The 17,201-nt window shown below is 36.7% G+C and overlaps 1 protein-coding gene across 5 annotated transcripts in view; it reads right to left on the bottom strand.

The window, feature by feature from the left end:
* GALNT13 (polypeptide N-acetylgalactosaminyltransferase 13) overlaps window positions 1-17,201 on the bottom strand; it is a 198,016-nt gene that overhangs the window by 68,369 nt on the left and 112,446 nt on the right. For all 5 annotated transcript variants that reach the window (XM_072418163.1, XM_072418162.1, XM_072418166.1 and 2 more), the window contains exons 3-5: window positions 6,203-6,369; window positions 5,167-5,374; window positions 3,092-3,262 (exon numbers count right to left, since the gene is read on the bottom strand). In XM_072418163.1, coding sequence (XP_072274264.1) covers window positions 3,092-3,262; window positions 5,167-5,374; window positions 6,203-6,369 — 546 coding nt within the window. The remainder of the gene's footprint in view (window positions 1-3,091; window positions 3,263-5,166; window positions 5,375-6,202; window positions 6,370-17,201) is intronic.

Raw genomic sequence — 17,201 nt, 5'->3', positions numbered from 1 at the left:
GTTTGATCCTGCGCTACTGCAGTCCAATAGTATTACCATTATTACCTGTCAATTTGCTGCGGCTTGAAAATGTTGAGGCACTAGTGTGCTCCGTGTAACTTTTCTGAATGTATAGTAGATTTATTACTCCAGTCTTGTATGCCTTGGGACTGATTTACCAAGGGATAAACAAGTAAACATGCATCCATTGTATGCAAACAAACAAATCGCATGCTTATAGAATTTAGCTGTGACATTCCTAAAATAGAAGGTATTTTAACTAATTTTATCTAATCACGGCATTTTAAAATGTGCATTTTATATCGGAATACAACTACGTTTAACTTGCATTGCTATCATTAAAAATTGTAAAAAAACATCTTTGAACATTACGTTGAAAAGTGTTGTATTGCTGATTAGGAAAAGTCATTAAAAGTCAAGTCAGCAGGAGATTTTTAAGAAAATTTTGCTGCTAAATTCATAGTTTTAAAAAATGTAATTTGGTTAATTTTGACCATTTACTAAATTTACATTTCCACCAAAGTTATGAGTATTTTTTCTTATAAATCGCCTGAACCTTCAGTAATTATGGTGACAATGCAATGCTGGGGGGTTTTACAATGAAATGAAAAATTTTAAATGGCTTTAAAAAATGTTTTTTGGAATGTACTTTTATCTCTATGCTTTCAGATTTTTCTTTTTTTCATTTGGGATATGCTCCTAAAGGTCACTGGCCACCATAGGAATTTTCTATGTTTGGGTGTTTTGCAATATCCTTGCTGACTTTTTACTATACCAGTATATTGTATAAGGCTTTTTTTACATGCCATTTAGCATAGTTCAAGGACATTTCATTGTTTAGCAAATATCACTTTTTTTTTTTATTTAATAGATCAGTATCCTTTTAAAAAAAAGTCTGATGTGCACATTTTGGGTTGGGCTAAAGCACAATGTCAAACATTTTTGGATGGTCAACATGCACAATGAACACTGAGTATACAATCAGACACAAAAGGTTCAATGACTGCAGTTGGTGTGCTCAAGACCACTCAAATATGCATGCAGGCCTGTGATCCAAGTGTACATAAAAAGCCCATTCAGCCCTATTATTATGCGTTCAAAAGTGCTCTGGTAAGCCAAATGATGAAATGAATGGGCAGCCTTAACATACAGCATCTTTAAAGCAGTGCACCCCAACACACCAGAACTTTACTCATCACACTACAAAGCACAAATGGTTCACTAATGAACATTGGGGTGCTCCAAAACACCCATGCCTTGAGGGTATGCTGGAAAGGTGCATTGGGTGCCATTCAAAATTTATTGCACCACACTGTAAAAATGCACTTTCCTACAAAGCATCAATATGAATGGACCTCTTCCAGTTTGCATTAATAAATCAGGTGCAGTATCATATTTTATGTCTTCTCAGGTTTTTACAGCAGATGGTGCTGGTGATCAGCACATGGATAGGATCATGCAGGCTCTGTATGATATCCTAGCTCAGTAATTGCTATGACATAGATAAACAGTGTCACAGTTGCAGCTGGAATGTGATGCACATTCAGATATATTCTATTGACAGGTGAAGATAAGTGAGTTTCACTTTTCCAGAACAGAGAAGAAGTGCTTTATATCCTAGAGGAAAAAAGGAATGACCACGCTTGTATTATAGAACTGTACTATTGTACTGTAAACAATGGAAATTTTGAAAAACATTTATTTATAGATTATTACATTTGTGAAGAGCTAACAGATCGATTTCTCCTAATAGTGTATAATGATACAAGGAAAGCAGTAGGCCTAAACAGATCTTTTGTATGATATGAAGAAAGAGCCATTATTTGTCTGTTCTTACTCATCGACCGAAAGAAGCCAGAATAAAGCTGTCATTTAGTAAAGAAAGTAAAGAAAAAAAACCCAGCGTCTATTAAAAATATATTACAACTCCAAATATTAGAATAAGTATATGTTAGTTAATTGCCTTGTAATTAGTTAAGGTTAAATCTTTCTAGAAACCCTTAGCAAGTCTGTGTTTCGGCCGTAAGACTCCGTTTTAGGGTGACACACCCTAAAGCACACCCAATAGGACAAAATCAGTGGGATCAAGGGGTAACTCCATACTGAGCAACAATGAAAAGAGCGTTACTTTTGCCAAGCTGGAACTTTTAAACATGAGGGAGGGGACCCAGGAAAATTACCCAGCATGGAGCCCAGAATTTCTGATGGCGGCCCTGCAGCTAGACATACCTACAGTCATTCCTCTGCAGGATCAGTCTTTCAGTTGGCAATTCACATTAGATTGCCCCTGCAATTCAGACCTAAATATTCATGCTAAGCAGAAAGGAAAAACATAGTTACACTCCGTGATCCACTTTGGATTGCCAACTGATGGAACTATGGGCTTCCTCTGAAGTATAGTAAACGGTATCATGTGCCATCAAAGGTATGCACACTATTGCAGTACTGTGTAATACAAAAAAATGTTCTGTGTACAGACATTGCAATGGTAATTTTAATACAAAGGTAATTTTTAATGTCTTATTTAGAGGGAAACCAAACCAACCAGTTGTTTCCCCAAAATGATCTAACATGGCCAATTTTTTTTTTTCACTACAATTAGTTGCAAAACTTCTACAGTTTGAGTTTAACATAGACACAGAGATGTTTTAGCTGTATAGACTCCATGTTTGTCTGGATTACCTCCAAGATGCTCTGGTTTCCTCCTAGAAACCAAAAAAAACCTGTTGACCAAACTGATCTTAGCATTCTTATATCTGTGTAAATATTGTAAGGACAATATATTCTGTGGGACAGGAACTAGAGGTTTTATAAAGTCTGAACATTGCATATTATGTTGATGCTTTATAAATACAGACGAAACGCTCCAAAGATGTTCCAGCTGTCATCCACACCAATCTAAATGACATTTGTGATTCACTAGGTTTATAATGCATACGTGTAGTTTAACTGCTGTGCCACCCTGCCTGAAGGCTCTTCCATCTCACGTTGTGCAACTGATTGCTCTTTTCTTGATTTTATCTTTATTGATTTCTTGCTGTAAAAATATGTGCATACCCATCTATACATGAAATATATAGTATTTATTTACCTTACTGGTAATGTTCTGTCTCCTTTCCTTCTGTCCATTTCCCTCTGGGGAACAGGATACCAGCGAAAATTCAATTTCCAATTAAATCCACCATAAGTCATGTCTGAACCGGCCATGTACTCAAATGTGTCGTCACTTATTACATCGATTATTGGACAAACCACTGTTTTCCTAAAGGAGAAAATAAGAAATGGCATGAAACTGATCAATTCTGTTCACGCCCTCCTGTACAGCGCTTTATGTGCAGTGATATTTGACTCAGTAATAGCTATTATCAGATGTCCATTTGAAAAAAAAAAACTGACATCACTGAATCCAAAATAACTAAGACAATCCAAGAAGATGTGCTGACTATTATCATATACTGAAAGAGTCAGAAGTTCTTGCCACAAAAATTTGGGCATAGTGTTTCCCCTTTAGATCAGATAAAAACAAGGAAAGAATCAAGGATTTATCCTGATGTACATTCTGCTTTCCATGAAGGAATGTTTAGAATCTCAATAGTTTGGTGGATGGACAGGGCCTAATTGAACTGATGCAAGAGTTACCGTATTACCAAAGTTTGTGATCTGTTTCTACAGAAAATATGTGAAGTGTGGTTTATTAATCCCCATGTAAGGCTTCTTAGTAACAGTCTACCCCCACAATCAGATGAGCTCTCCAAGTGAGTGCACCCAGAAGCTGTCTACCATCACAATCCAAGTGAGTACACGCAGCAGTCTACCATCCTCCTCCAGGTGAGTGCACCCAGAAGCAGTCTACCATCTCACATCACGTGAGTGCACAAAGCAGCAGTCTACCATCACAATCCAAGTGAGTACACCCAGCAGCAGTCTACCATCTCACACCAGGTGAGTGCAGCCAGAAGCAGTCTACCATCACACTCTAAGTGAGTGCACCAACCAGCAGTCTATCATCACATTATCATTTATATCATTATTATTATTATTATTATTATTATTAATAAACAGGATATATATTACGCAGCACTGTACATTAAATAGGGGTTGCAAATGACAGACAAATACAGACAGTGACACAGGAGGAGAGGACCCTGCCCCGAAGAGCTTACAATCTAGGTGAGTACACCCAAAAGCAATCTACCATCACACTCCAAGTAAGTGCACCTAGCAGCAGTCAATCATCACACTGCAGGTGAGTGCACCCAGCAGCAGTCCACCATTACACACCAAGGTATTGCACATAAATATAAATTTAAATAAACAAAAGAGGGAAAACGGGTTTATGTTTGCCAGATTAAATATATTGTAAATAAATATTATATCATACATTTTCTTTTATTACAAAATATTTGAACTGCCAAGCCTAAGCCCTTGTTTTCTCTCTTTTGTTTATTGAATTTATGCTTTAATAATATTCTGGAGTAATAATATTTTGCCCAACATAATATAATTCTTGAGAAGGGAGTCATCCAACTTGACCTAACTACTATTGCACATAGAAGCAGTTCACCCTTACACTTCTAAAGAGCATACCCAGAAAGTGTATAATCTGATTCTTCTGGAGAGTGCATCACCTTTCAGAAGATCACTCAGCAACAGCATACACTTACACCTTTGATGATCCAAACTACAGCGATATTCTACCATGTCACTATAGAGAATTTAGCAATAAAATAACATTAGACTGCAGAAAAGCCTATCCAGCAATAGTTTATACTTCACAATGTTCTATTCTTTCCAGCCACCCCAATGGTTTCATATACCAATGCGCTTACAAGCAGAACTGATGTGCCTACCCTACCACCAGCACACAAATTGCTTTTTTTGTCTTCTAAGATTCACAAATTGTAACTGTATTTTGTCCCTTTAAGTTGAACAGATTCTTGCATCAAAAAGAGACTCCCCTAAAACAAACATGGCAAAGAGAACCTGTCACATCTTTGCATTGCATACTGGCCCTGGAATTTTAAATAGCAACCTAACATTCAAACATCCTTCAGTAGCCTACCAACATATGTGTTCAGAAGTACACCATATACTTTAATTAAAAAAGGTACTTCATGCCTCTACAAACAAGCCTATGACAGTAAAACATAGAGGTATATATAATACCTGTCCTCCTTTATTCTTGCCAGCAATGGCTCCAACCATCCAACTGTACATTCACAGTGAGCATCCAGGAAGGTTATTACTTGGCCTCTTGCAACATTGGCTCCTCTAAGGCGTGCCCGAATCAGTCCTGACCGCTGGTCCATCCTTAAGATTTTCACTGGTACCTCAAGATGCCCAACATAGTTTTCCAGTGGCGCTTTTAGGAAATCTGATGATGAAGGTACAATAACAGTTTAATATGCATAAAAATGAGTGAAAAATCATCTTTTGACTGTAAACCTATCCCTCCAATAAAGATGCCTAAATGTTAGCATGTAAGAAGCTGAGGAACCAGTAACTCAGAAAACTGTTTGCCTTTAGAATGATTTGTGGGAGTTTCTTAAAAGCTGAGAAACTCTAATATGCAAAGTTTGACTTCAGATCTAAAAGTCAATCTTTGGCCCACCTAAAACACTTCTAAAATAATCAATGAGGCTGCCCATCAAATGTAAAAGGTAGTGGAAGTTGGTCAAAGATTAAACCTTTAATTTTCATTCTTCTTCCATTTCTGTTTTCTAACATGGTATAATCTGTCCTGAGACATATACCCTAATTCAAAGGAGATTTGCAAGAAAGGTAAAAGTCCCCTTTTTGTCTGGCACCATGCCTTGTAATACCAAAATTAGGAAATCACTCCAACAATTAATTTGCAAATAACTCCTGTACCCTCTTACAACTAAGCAGTGCTTGGTGATCAGAAATAAAACATTATTAGGAATGTTGTACGGTCATACTGTCATATCAAATTTAACTAGCAGTCAGATTGAGGATATGACAGATTCAGGTTTAGATTTCCTTTAATATGGAGGGATAACACAGAATCAAGAGATTTACAGGTATCCTGCAAGTTCTAATTAAAGGGTACAAATATCTCTGTACAGCTCAGGATTCTGTGGTTGCTATTACAAGAAATCTGTCAAGTTTAATAATTCAGTCTGATTTGCCCATCATCTTCACTGACCCAGAAAACTGTAAGAGAATGTGACATAAAATGTACCTCTTTCACTTGCATCATCCACCAAAATAACTTCTGATAAAAGATGGTGGGGAGATCGGTTGATAACGCTGTGGACTGTCCGTAGTAGTGTGCTCCAGGCTTCATTGTGGAATACTATTACTATGCTTGTGTTCGGAAGTTCATCAGGATAGACCTTCGTCTTACATCTGTAAAAAACCCAACAGAAGATAAAACTCAAATTTTAATGGTTCTTAAAATTTTCTATAGTCCTTGCTCTTGATCTTTACCATCTTTTCTATCAGTTCACATTTTATTGGAACAAGAACTGACTACCAACTGCTTCATAAAAGAGTTGAAAACTCAGCAATGACCCTCCATATATTTTTCACTTCAAAGTAAGGAAATGTATTATTTCATCTTGGACAAAAGTTCCTTTCAGAAGTTTTGGACGTTGCCTTTTTAAGGTAATGCAGCAAGATGTGTTTTTTACTCTCTATCAGTATCACAATAAGGTGTTCAACAAGTCAAACTGCTATTGTTAACACACTATCTCGTAGAAGTGTCTACATCTTGCAAGGATGCAGGTCTAAAGGGATGGTATGTGGGCATTTAAGAACTAACTGTATTAGAACCCAGACCACCCAATGCAATGACCACAAATTACTCTGACTTATATTGATTGAAATATATGGCAGCAAATATTTAAGGAAAAATAATTCATTGTTAGCATAGATAGGGAGAATACAGACAAATACAATATTATATGTCTGTCACCAAATAAAGATGCACTCATGGAGATAACAAGGAATTCTTGTTTATAAAAATAAAGTTACAAAGCACAGATTTATAAAGGACCTGCATTGTGCAGGGGAGGTGAGGATTATATAATGGATGGGCAGAAATGTAGGTAACACTGGAGTTTACCTTTAGAGTTCATAGAGAAGTCTAAACTCTCAGTTACTACCTCATACTTATATAGTGGAAACATTATAAGCAGCACTTACAAAGTCCATAGTCATGTCACAAACTGTCCCTCAAAGGGGCTCCCAATCTAATGTCCCTTCCATAATCATATGTCATTATTACAGTCTTTGGTCAATTTTGGGAGCCAAATAACCTAACTGCATGTTGTTGGGAAGTGGGAGATAATCAGTGCCTGGGGAAAAGCATGCAAACATACAAACTTCATGAATTTTTTAAACTTGGGACCCTAGTACTGAAAAGGCAAGAGTTACTGTGTCACTCAGATGGCATTTTAGCTTACAGACCTGGTACTGAAGCCATTTATAAGAGCATAACAGCAGGAGTTCAATAATGGAATCCTGCATTTCGCACTTATCAAGTTCATCCTGTTCAGTCTCCGAATTAATGCTGTATCGGATTAAAAGTTTGTATTTAGTTTATTACCGTAAAATGTATCAGAAAGTACTATCTGATGTGTTTTCCCCATTTTCACCTGCTCACTGAGCCATATGTTCCTGATTATCTTGCACTTAGATTTGTAGGTATGCCCTCCAGTGCCTGGCTGAATTTCACACAGCGTGGTCAGCCTCTTTGCTGAATGATTACTGTAAGCCCCTTACAGGGCAGGCAGTAAAGAGAATATATTTTAGGAGTGAAAGTCTACTAACAAAGTTCTGCCTGTTGAATTGAAGGGGAGCAGATAAACAAAATTGGAACCAAGAGATATAGAGAGGCTGCCATGACAGACCCATTTTTGAAACTGCTCGTTGCTTGCATTGTATGATCTTAGCTTTCTAAATCACTGGCTTAGAACAAGTACGCAGCAAACGTAGCACACATTTTTCGAGACTGGTGGTTCAGAAAGCACAAAATCTAGGGATCATCATCCAATAAAACATTGGAATACTGTAAAAAGTGATTTTTCCATCCATATTGACTTAGCATGTCTTGTTTGGCACTAAGTTTGGCCATTATTGTAGAGGTACAGGTCTTTTATCAGACCTTCCTCAGTGATGACTGATGATCTGATAACTGGTGAGAAATAATAAAAAGCAGAAGGAAAGTTGCAGTAAGCATCAAAAGAATAGACAAAGCAGGGAGATCCTTGTACTGCAAATCCTTGAGCACAGCTTTCTCTCCAGCAAAGAAAACAGTGAACAGCTTAGTAGTTACATTGTCAAATCTCCACTTAACCTCATGGAACTAACATTTGGTGACAGCAGTGCTTTAGATGATCTTACGTGCTCATAATCTGGACAGGACCTATCTCATCTCTAATGGAGTTATTCCAACGGCTACAGAACAACCAGATCAATTTAAAATTCACTATGGATCACAATACAACACAGATCACATTTCTGGATTTATGCCTCAAAATCCAGGACAACTATCAAATCATCACCACACTATACCACAAAGATACCGCGGGTAACATCATTCTCCACGCTCATAGTGCACATCCCAAAACATTAATCAATAGCATACCCTATAGTTAGCACCTGAGACTTAGACGGAACTGCACCTCAGAGAACGATTTTAAAAAAGAAGCTGACAATTTACAAAACAGACTTTTACTTGGAGGTTATACTAAGAAACTCTTAAAAAAGCATATCAAAAAGCAGCCTGTCAATCACGAACAGACCTTCTTTTCAACAAAAACCAACCGGTATCATCAAACACCACACGTATGATCACCCGATACAATGTACACCACAACTTTTTGTACCAAACATTAGCAAACAACTGGCACATACTACAATCTGACCCGAAGATTAAAAAATTCATAGGGGAAAAACCAATGATCACATACAGGAAATCACTATCATTGAGAGACAGATTGGTCTCTAGTACTTCAAAGGCGAACAGACCCCCCCGGACAAATATCCCTAATGTTCCAGGAACATTTAAGTGCAGGAAATGCAAACAATGCCCATGGATAGAGGAGTCTTTATCCACTCTTCTTCCCAACAACACTGTACATAAACCAGTGCACTACATGGACTGCTCCACAACAGGGGTCATCTACATGATTACCTGCATATGTGGAGCTTTCTATGTAGGCAAAACTATTGGACCTCTCAGAAAAAGGATGTATGAGCACATCCACTCTATCAAGATAACCCCAATTTGTTATCATGTAGGAAGCAAACACAACTTGGACCCCAATGTACTCTCCTTTACGGGTTTTGAAAATCTTACCCCAAACCCAAGAGGAGGGGATAGAGATAAAAGACTCTTACAACTAGAATTCAAATGGATTATCATCCTAAAAGCCACACAACCACCTGGCCTAAATGACACACTGAGCTTTAAACCCTTTCTTTAAAGCCTTTCTAGATGATAATATATAATAATATTCATCATATCTTATTTATTTATTGACACAATAGGATGAAATTTGAGACTTTAGTGAATGTATGACAGAACCATTATTATTTTGTTACTGTTATGTTTTTGAAAAACATTTATGTATGATAATTTATTCTTTTTCTAATAATAGTACATTTAAACTTAACTCAATATTATTATTAATATTACCCTTGTGTATTACTTTAACTGTGTTAAGCAACCTCCGATATATATGTATAGTTATGGAACTTATAACAGACTTGGCACAACATACAATTTATACTCCTTAAACTAATAACACCAATATTTCTCATTTTCTACGTATATATTTTTTAATACACATCACTATGCTGCCTACCACAAGTTAGACCCTGTATTCTCACCTATCTTCCTTGTATCTCCTATTCAAACTCCCACCCGGGAATCCCCTCCTCCCCTTCCTCTCCCCCCCCCCTCCTTGTAGACACCCCAGAAACAAAGTGCCTCTATCCCACCTGTGAACATTGGGTACTACAACCTAGCGATATTTTGAAAGTAAGCTTCATATATCTATGTAAAAATAAATGTTTCTTTTCCTCTGATAACTTACACACTAACACATCATTCGACCTACTAAGTATAGCTAAGGTATGTAAACCACCCTAAAATGTGGACTTATATAGATCAAGATAACCGCACACATAATAACTCGAGATTAACATATATAAATGCATGAATTTACAATATATTTATACGTACAACTCCCCATATGTATATGTATGCACATGTGTTTGCACTTGCATTTTTATTTTGATCACACAGTTCTCTGCATTGACAACAATAATACAACAACAATTTTTTGTACTTCTTTAATATTTCAGTATTTACTGTGATGTATAATTTATCGATGCTTTGATGTTTCCCACATATATCACACAGGCAAGGATATATGCATATATGTATATGAAATATGACTATGTTACCATACTGTACTTATCTTCCAGACCGTAAGAGTCAACATTACAAACCCCTTGAGGAAGCCCACAGAGGTGAAACGCATCGGGTTAATTAGACTCAACTGTTTTACATTGAACGCTAGCACATCTATGTATAGTACGGGTAACCCTTGGCCATGAGGTTTAATGGGCAGGGTAAATTACTTTATTGCTGGTATTAACTATGTATGAATACTATTACAAATACATAACTCTTTGTTTGAAACCAAGGCCAAAAGCCCTGTCTTTTCTTTCCATTTTTTCTCCATACCTACCATATATCAGGGTTGGCCACCTTGAAACTTTTCCACCTACACAGTAGCTGAGGAAACACCTTTTCACTTCCTTTTGTTCATCTTTAGATGATCTTATACTACAGCTAAAAGTCGTTAAGCACAGTACAAACTTGTAAATAACTTCCAGGCCATAATAATTATTAGGTACAAATAGTTATTTATTTCAGATATGAGTTCAGATCCACCTAAAATGCTGTTTTTTGTAGACTTTACTTTTTGCAGATTCTACTCGTGTTTTGGGATGCTCTGTAAAATTAATAGTGCAGACTGTATAGATGTATAGAGAGGTACAGCATTGAGGCAGAGATGATAAAAGTGTGTCTGCCAATAACTGAAGCTTATTAGAGAAATGAGCTGCATTCCGTATATACAGATGGCTAATGATTTACTGGCAAGGGTTTAATACTCCCGTCCTCTACACGATGAATGGAAACTTTCTTGTTATTACCTTGGCAACAAGTCAAATTGTCACACATTTCATTCATCACATAGGGATATTTCATGCATCTGTTTGCATAATTAGTGATTGGCTACTAAACAATGGCGAGTGTTTGTTGGAATGACATAGTGAGGATTCCTCACTGAGGAATATGTTACCAGAGAATGGTGACACGAATGTCATCATCATTGTGATGTTCAATCTGTTAAGTCTAATGGGGTTTGTCAGGGTGACACAATGAGCAGGCCAACCTAGAATTCCTGTAAGAAGCTCAGGTGCTTCTAAAATATTGGCACGGATTTCTTGTTCAGACAGGGCCCATGATCTACCCTGGCACCTCACATTAACAGAACATTTGCAGGCTAAGCAATGGAAGGCTTAGCAAGGAGGCAAGTAAGGGCCGGCAATGCTATCAGGGACACAATATGTTTATTTAATGACATGGCAATATATTCATTAGACTTTAATTTAACAGGGCAGCATTTAATTTGCTTAGCTTGGAAAGTATTTTTTACAAAAATATTTCCTACAATCTCTTTTTAAGGTAGGAATGTAGCATGCAAATATGCAAAAATGTGCATGTGCAATTACACAAGGCCAATGTATCCTTGGAACCCTAGGGTTCATCCAGAGTTTGGTAGAGGTTTCTTAAACAATGAGAAATTTTTTACTCACAGGTCAGTTTAACTGTGACCAATTTACTTTTTGGCTATATGTAGGGGGGGGGGGGCATTCTTGCTCCTGACCTGCACACCAATGTACTGTGAGCTGTGGATATAGTAATTATAGTAGGGGTTCCTTGAAGAACTGAAAGTGAATTCAATGGGAATGTGAATTCATGTTCAAAAGGTTGGGAAATAATGCACTAAGTTGACCAATCATGCTACAATTGCATTACATATTGGGGCTGATTGACCAAAGGGATTTAGATTGTTCACTTCAAGGTAAAATTCAAAGGGATCATTCTCATAGCTTAGTGAATGTATATTGCAAATAATATCATGTGAACTAACTGCAAGGGAAAAATTTACTTTGCTATGTGAACAGTCTATATTCCTTTACAAAATCAAACTTTTTGTGCCCTGCATGGCATGTGAATAGTGTTTACCCCCTAAAACAAAGGTTTCTGCCTCTCCCCCAACTAATATAAATGAACTACACCAAATTTAATTGAGCCATACCCTGACATGATGACAAATATGACAACATGACCCTGACAAATATGATATAGATATTTCCTGGCATATTTTGATATTTTAAAAACATTCTTTGCAATTCAAATGTAAAGCTTCAAAACCATAAAATAAATGAACATTGATGAAATTTTATTATAATTCTACTGAAATTCATACCTACTTGCTCTTTGTCCTATTTTGCATGGGACTGCCTAGAATCTGGGCCAAATTTTGTATCCCCTGGCCCACCCCTTGTGTTGGCATTATCAGACTGGTGCCCATATAGGTGAATGGATAAAAAAATATGTCTACATCCAATTTCTGGTAATGAAAAGGGAATGTCACATGAGGCAAAAGGAAATTTGAGACCTTGCTGGACTAAAGAGGGAGAAGGGGCTTAGATGAGAGCTGGAGAAGAATACATGGATGGCTTTTCTGAGGTCCTAGGAGGGGCTGCTATGGGGTCCTAGGGGGAGTTTAAAGTGGGATAGTTTGGGGTCTGAATAGTAAAAGAGGCTGGGTGGGTGGGGTAAATTTTTTTTCAATCACTGAAAAGAGATTTGTTTCTGCTACTAACCACAGGAACAGATTAGATTGCACATTTATTGATTTGTGAAATTACGTTAACACATTAAATGTCTCAATGCACTTTAAGTGTTTGGATTTTCATATACTTCAGATTATTGATATCACAAACATGGGCAATGCGAGTTTGGGGAGTAGTTGTGGATAAAAATACAAAATTCTGTGTTACCTTGAATGAACACCACTTATGAAAATAAGAAAAGCATGCAGAGATATAGCCCAGTGATGTTTCATTGCAAATCTTGACTTTTAGTCTAAAAGTACACTCCCACCAGCCATAACACTAAACCCTCCATATAGTTTATTTATGTGGCTACATATAGTTTGTTTATATGGCTATATACCGCTATATTGGTTTGTATGCTTATAACAGTGCAGTAGTTTCCGTCACATTTAAGGAATAAATAAAATACAAAACACTGTAGGGATTGGTCTGGTGGATCAGCAGATCTAGAATTATACAGATATCCGCTGATATGCCTAAAGTCAGGAACCTGACAGATTGATTTATCTGTGTATTGTAATAAGCAGTTACAGTGATCTCTTGTACAGTCGCAATAAAAGTCTGCAAATATACTCCGCACTGCCATTTCAAAAGCTGACCTCTCTCAAGGACAATCTACAGTCTATTTATTTCAATTATTTATGTGTCAGAAGATGCTTCCTATTTATGTCACTCCTTTCAATCAGGCAGAAGACATGGAACAATGTGCAAGCTGTCTGGACTTCTTAGATGGCAAAAGTTTTATGAAGCATGTTTTGTATAATGTGATTTAACAATAACCCACACCAGACAGACAGAAATATGTCAATGTCTGAAAATAAGTGAATGTATTCTTCATAATCAAGCCAACACTTCTTTAAACATTCATGCCACAACTGAAAATTTAGCTTTGGAATACCTAAGTTGCTCAGTTTTTTTTTTAGGACTGGCTGTACTGCACCAGTCCACCCTTTTTGTTTTTGTCAATAATCCAGTGATCATGGAACAGTGATGCTGGAAGACCCTCACTGCTTTTTTTTTTTTTTTTTTTTTTTTTAGTGAGAATCTGTGAAAAAATGTATGTGTTAAAATGTTTCTTACATCCTCAACAAGATTCCTGGTGATTGTAATGGTGATTGGTGATATGGAGGCATTGGAGAAACGCTATTACATAGCATAGACTTCTTCGGGGTCTATTCATACTGACAGGAGTCAGGGCTAGATTTAGGTTGTCAGTAGGTGATGACCATTTCCCTCTCCCCAGCTTTGGAGGTCTAGTCCCTTGTCATTATCTTCCTGTTTTCATTCTGGTGTTCATCTCCTCCCTCCCTTATCCTGTGACAAGAAAGCAGTTAAGGCAAAATTTGCAATAAAAGGTCTGCCTTGCCAACAGATCCTATGGCCACATAAAAAGTACATAAATGAGTTCCAGAGACCCACTCATAGCAGTGTTAGTTTCTCTGCAAACTACACATTATCAGAGTGTCAATTTTTTAATTTTATTTTTTTGTTATGATTAGCCAGGAATAGCCATGAATAGCACAAATAATGTACAAGGTACAGAGATCAACCTAATTGTCAGTTTGAGCAGTGGGAAAAGTATTTGTTTCCTTTTTTTGCAGGTTTGCCAGTTTTCAATAAAGTGTGTTACCGACAGAATCATTTTATTCCTAATTAGTGTAAAATTTACTAAATATGTAGGCAACTATGTAAGTATTTATATATATTGTAGCAGACAGAAACACACGATGCCAAATGCAGGGGGTATTTGGCATCATGAACCTTAATTTTCCCTGGAAAGGGGATTAAAGGGCCTAGATTGATTAAAAAGCAGCTGCCTTTGTGTCAGAGGGAAGTTTGAGACTGAGGCTCAGGTGGAGAGGCTGTGAACTGGGAGAGCTCATGAGGTGTCACAAAGTTTATATGTAGGCCTGATAGAGTATCAGGAGGCTAAATTTACAGGTTTTTTGTCATGCTGTGATTGACATTGATCCCCTGCCAGCGAAAACCCTGGTTTAACCTATTTTTGCTGCTTTTTTGTGGATGTTTTTGCAAATAAAAGTGGGTTAATGCTAAAAGCCCACATTATATATATATATATATATATATATATATATATATATACATAGACACACATTTATGGCTTGCAGTTTGTATGTGATTTTTCAGCATGTTCGTTATAGTCTAGCTGTATTAAATTAATTAAAACCCAAAAGAATAAACTAAAAAAAAAAAGCTATGGGACTTACTTTATATATTTATATTACCATACTTTATATCTGTGACGTAATGATTGAGACTAAAGTTCAACATCTTGAATCACAAATCTGGGTAGTTGAAGCTAAACATTTGATAAATAATGCATAAGCAGAACCTACTAACCATAAAAACACATTTTCTATGATCAGTAGATTCATAGACATATGAAGTGAAATATATGCAAATCTTAACTGGAATATACAATGACTGAAACTACAAATTTCACCCTGCCCCCTCCAGTCTTTATTCTTTGATTGGTAAGCCAGTTTTGTACATCAGTGGGCTAACAAGGCAGATCAGGATGGGATAAAGGCCAGTAGTCATACTTTTAAAGGTTTACACAAGATTTACTTTAAAAGGCAAACTGTGAAACTGTTTTAAAATAATTAAGATAATTAGGATAATGTAGGATCTGATTTATTAAAGCTTTCCAAAACCGGAGAAGATATACTATCATGGGAGAACCTGGGTGATCCAGCAAATCTGGAACAGATTCACTTTAGGATTGAAAACTTTTGCCAGCTTTTTTATTGATGTATCCAAAAGCTTTGTGAACATTATGAATGCAATAATGGCAGTCTGTAGGCTCTCTAATGTCAACAGGTGTTTCTAAGCTGTTAGAAACTAACTGAATTTTTACTCTATACCCTTTATTGTGGTCCTTGAGCATATTTAAAAGGGAGTCAAATTTACACTTAACATGCAAGAGAGGTAAACCACTTTTTTTTTAAATTCCTTTACAGAGTGTTAATAATATGTAAATCATTCAATGTCCACAGTCTGGGCACAGGTGCACTTTAAAGATTTTAATTACAGGCGATAGCATTTGCAATGATGCATGAAATAAATAAGCATTGTAGCATGCCTATGGGTGTGAAGTTATCATTTAGGGCAAAAGTCTCCAGGTCCACACCGTATTTCTAATTCTGCTGCATAATGTACTGTCATTGATGGTAAAAGGGGAAGGGGGTGTGAGTGTTTGCTGCTTCCACCTGCTCCATCTAATACCCTGATTCTGCTAGTACGACATATGGCATAGAACTGCATCATGCACATGATTTCTTAATAGCACTTAAAGCTAGACATCAGGGAGATATAAAGGGGTCAAATTAATAGTTAAATTAAAACCGCAGCCAGTGTACACATTTAAATCATAGATACCTCCATCTACTAGAACTGGATTAATTTTTAATTAAGATAGCCATCCAAAATCTCCAATCAAGTCATTTCCCCCTTTTTGTGACATTTTCTGGCTTAAATGTACTCTTCCAGCTTCCTCTTGTCAATATAGGTCAATATACCAAGGTCTCAGCAATCTCCCGAGGAAGACCGTTTAGGGTGAAACCCGTTGGGAAAGACCATAAGTACAGTACTGACCCACCTCTTGGACTTTTTAGTGAGGTTGGTTAAACATTGTCATGGTCTCCTTTACCAACTATGTTTTCAAGAAGTATATGTTTTAGTAATTGAAATAAAAGGTTTTATGTCATGCTAGACTTATTTTCCGCCGCTATCTTTCCACTTTTTCTCTTAATTTTCACTTACATACATAAGATCTGTTGGTGGACCTTAATCAGTTGGCTATATCTGCTTCTACCTTGCTATCTGTTGTCACAACTGATCCAGGATAAGTAAAACTTTCTACTGCTTCTACTTGAAGGTTTTCTTTATTAGTATAATTCTTCTATGTGTCTATATTTAGGTTAAATTATATCTAAATCTAGCTTGTATTTCATACTTCTTAAATAAAGATGGTAATGCCTCTTTCTAGCTGTTTGCACAAGGCAACATTTCATTTATCCTACTGTAAATGTTGCCTCCTGGATTATTGCTTTTACTGATTTCTCCATTATTAGCTTGAATAAAACTGGGGATAATTGATCTCCCTGTCCAAAACCCTGCTCATTTGAAAAAGAGCTTGACAAACAGATCTATGACAATTAGAGTTCCTTAATGGTCTATAGCAGGGATGTCCACACCTATTTGGCTTGCAAGCTACTTTTAAAATGACCAAG

Source organism: Pyxicephalus adspersus, chromosome 7 (genome assembly GCF_032062135.1).
Source record: "Pyxicephalus adspersus chromosome 7, UCB_Pads_2.0, whole genome shotgun sequence".
Lineage (NCBI taxonomy): Eukaryota > Metazoa > Chordata > Amphibia > Anura > Pyxicephalidae > Pyxicephalus > Pyxicephalus adspersus.
The sequence above is the reverse complement of the archived record's forward strand: the minus strand, read 5'-3'. Positions and strand labels throughout refer to the sequence as shown.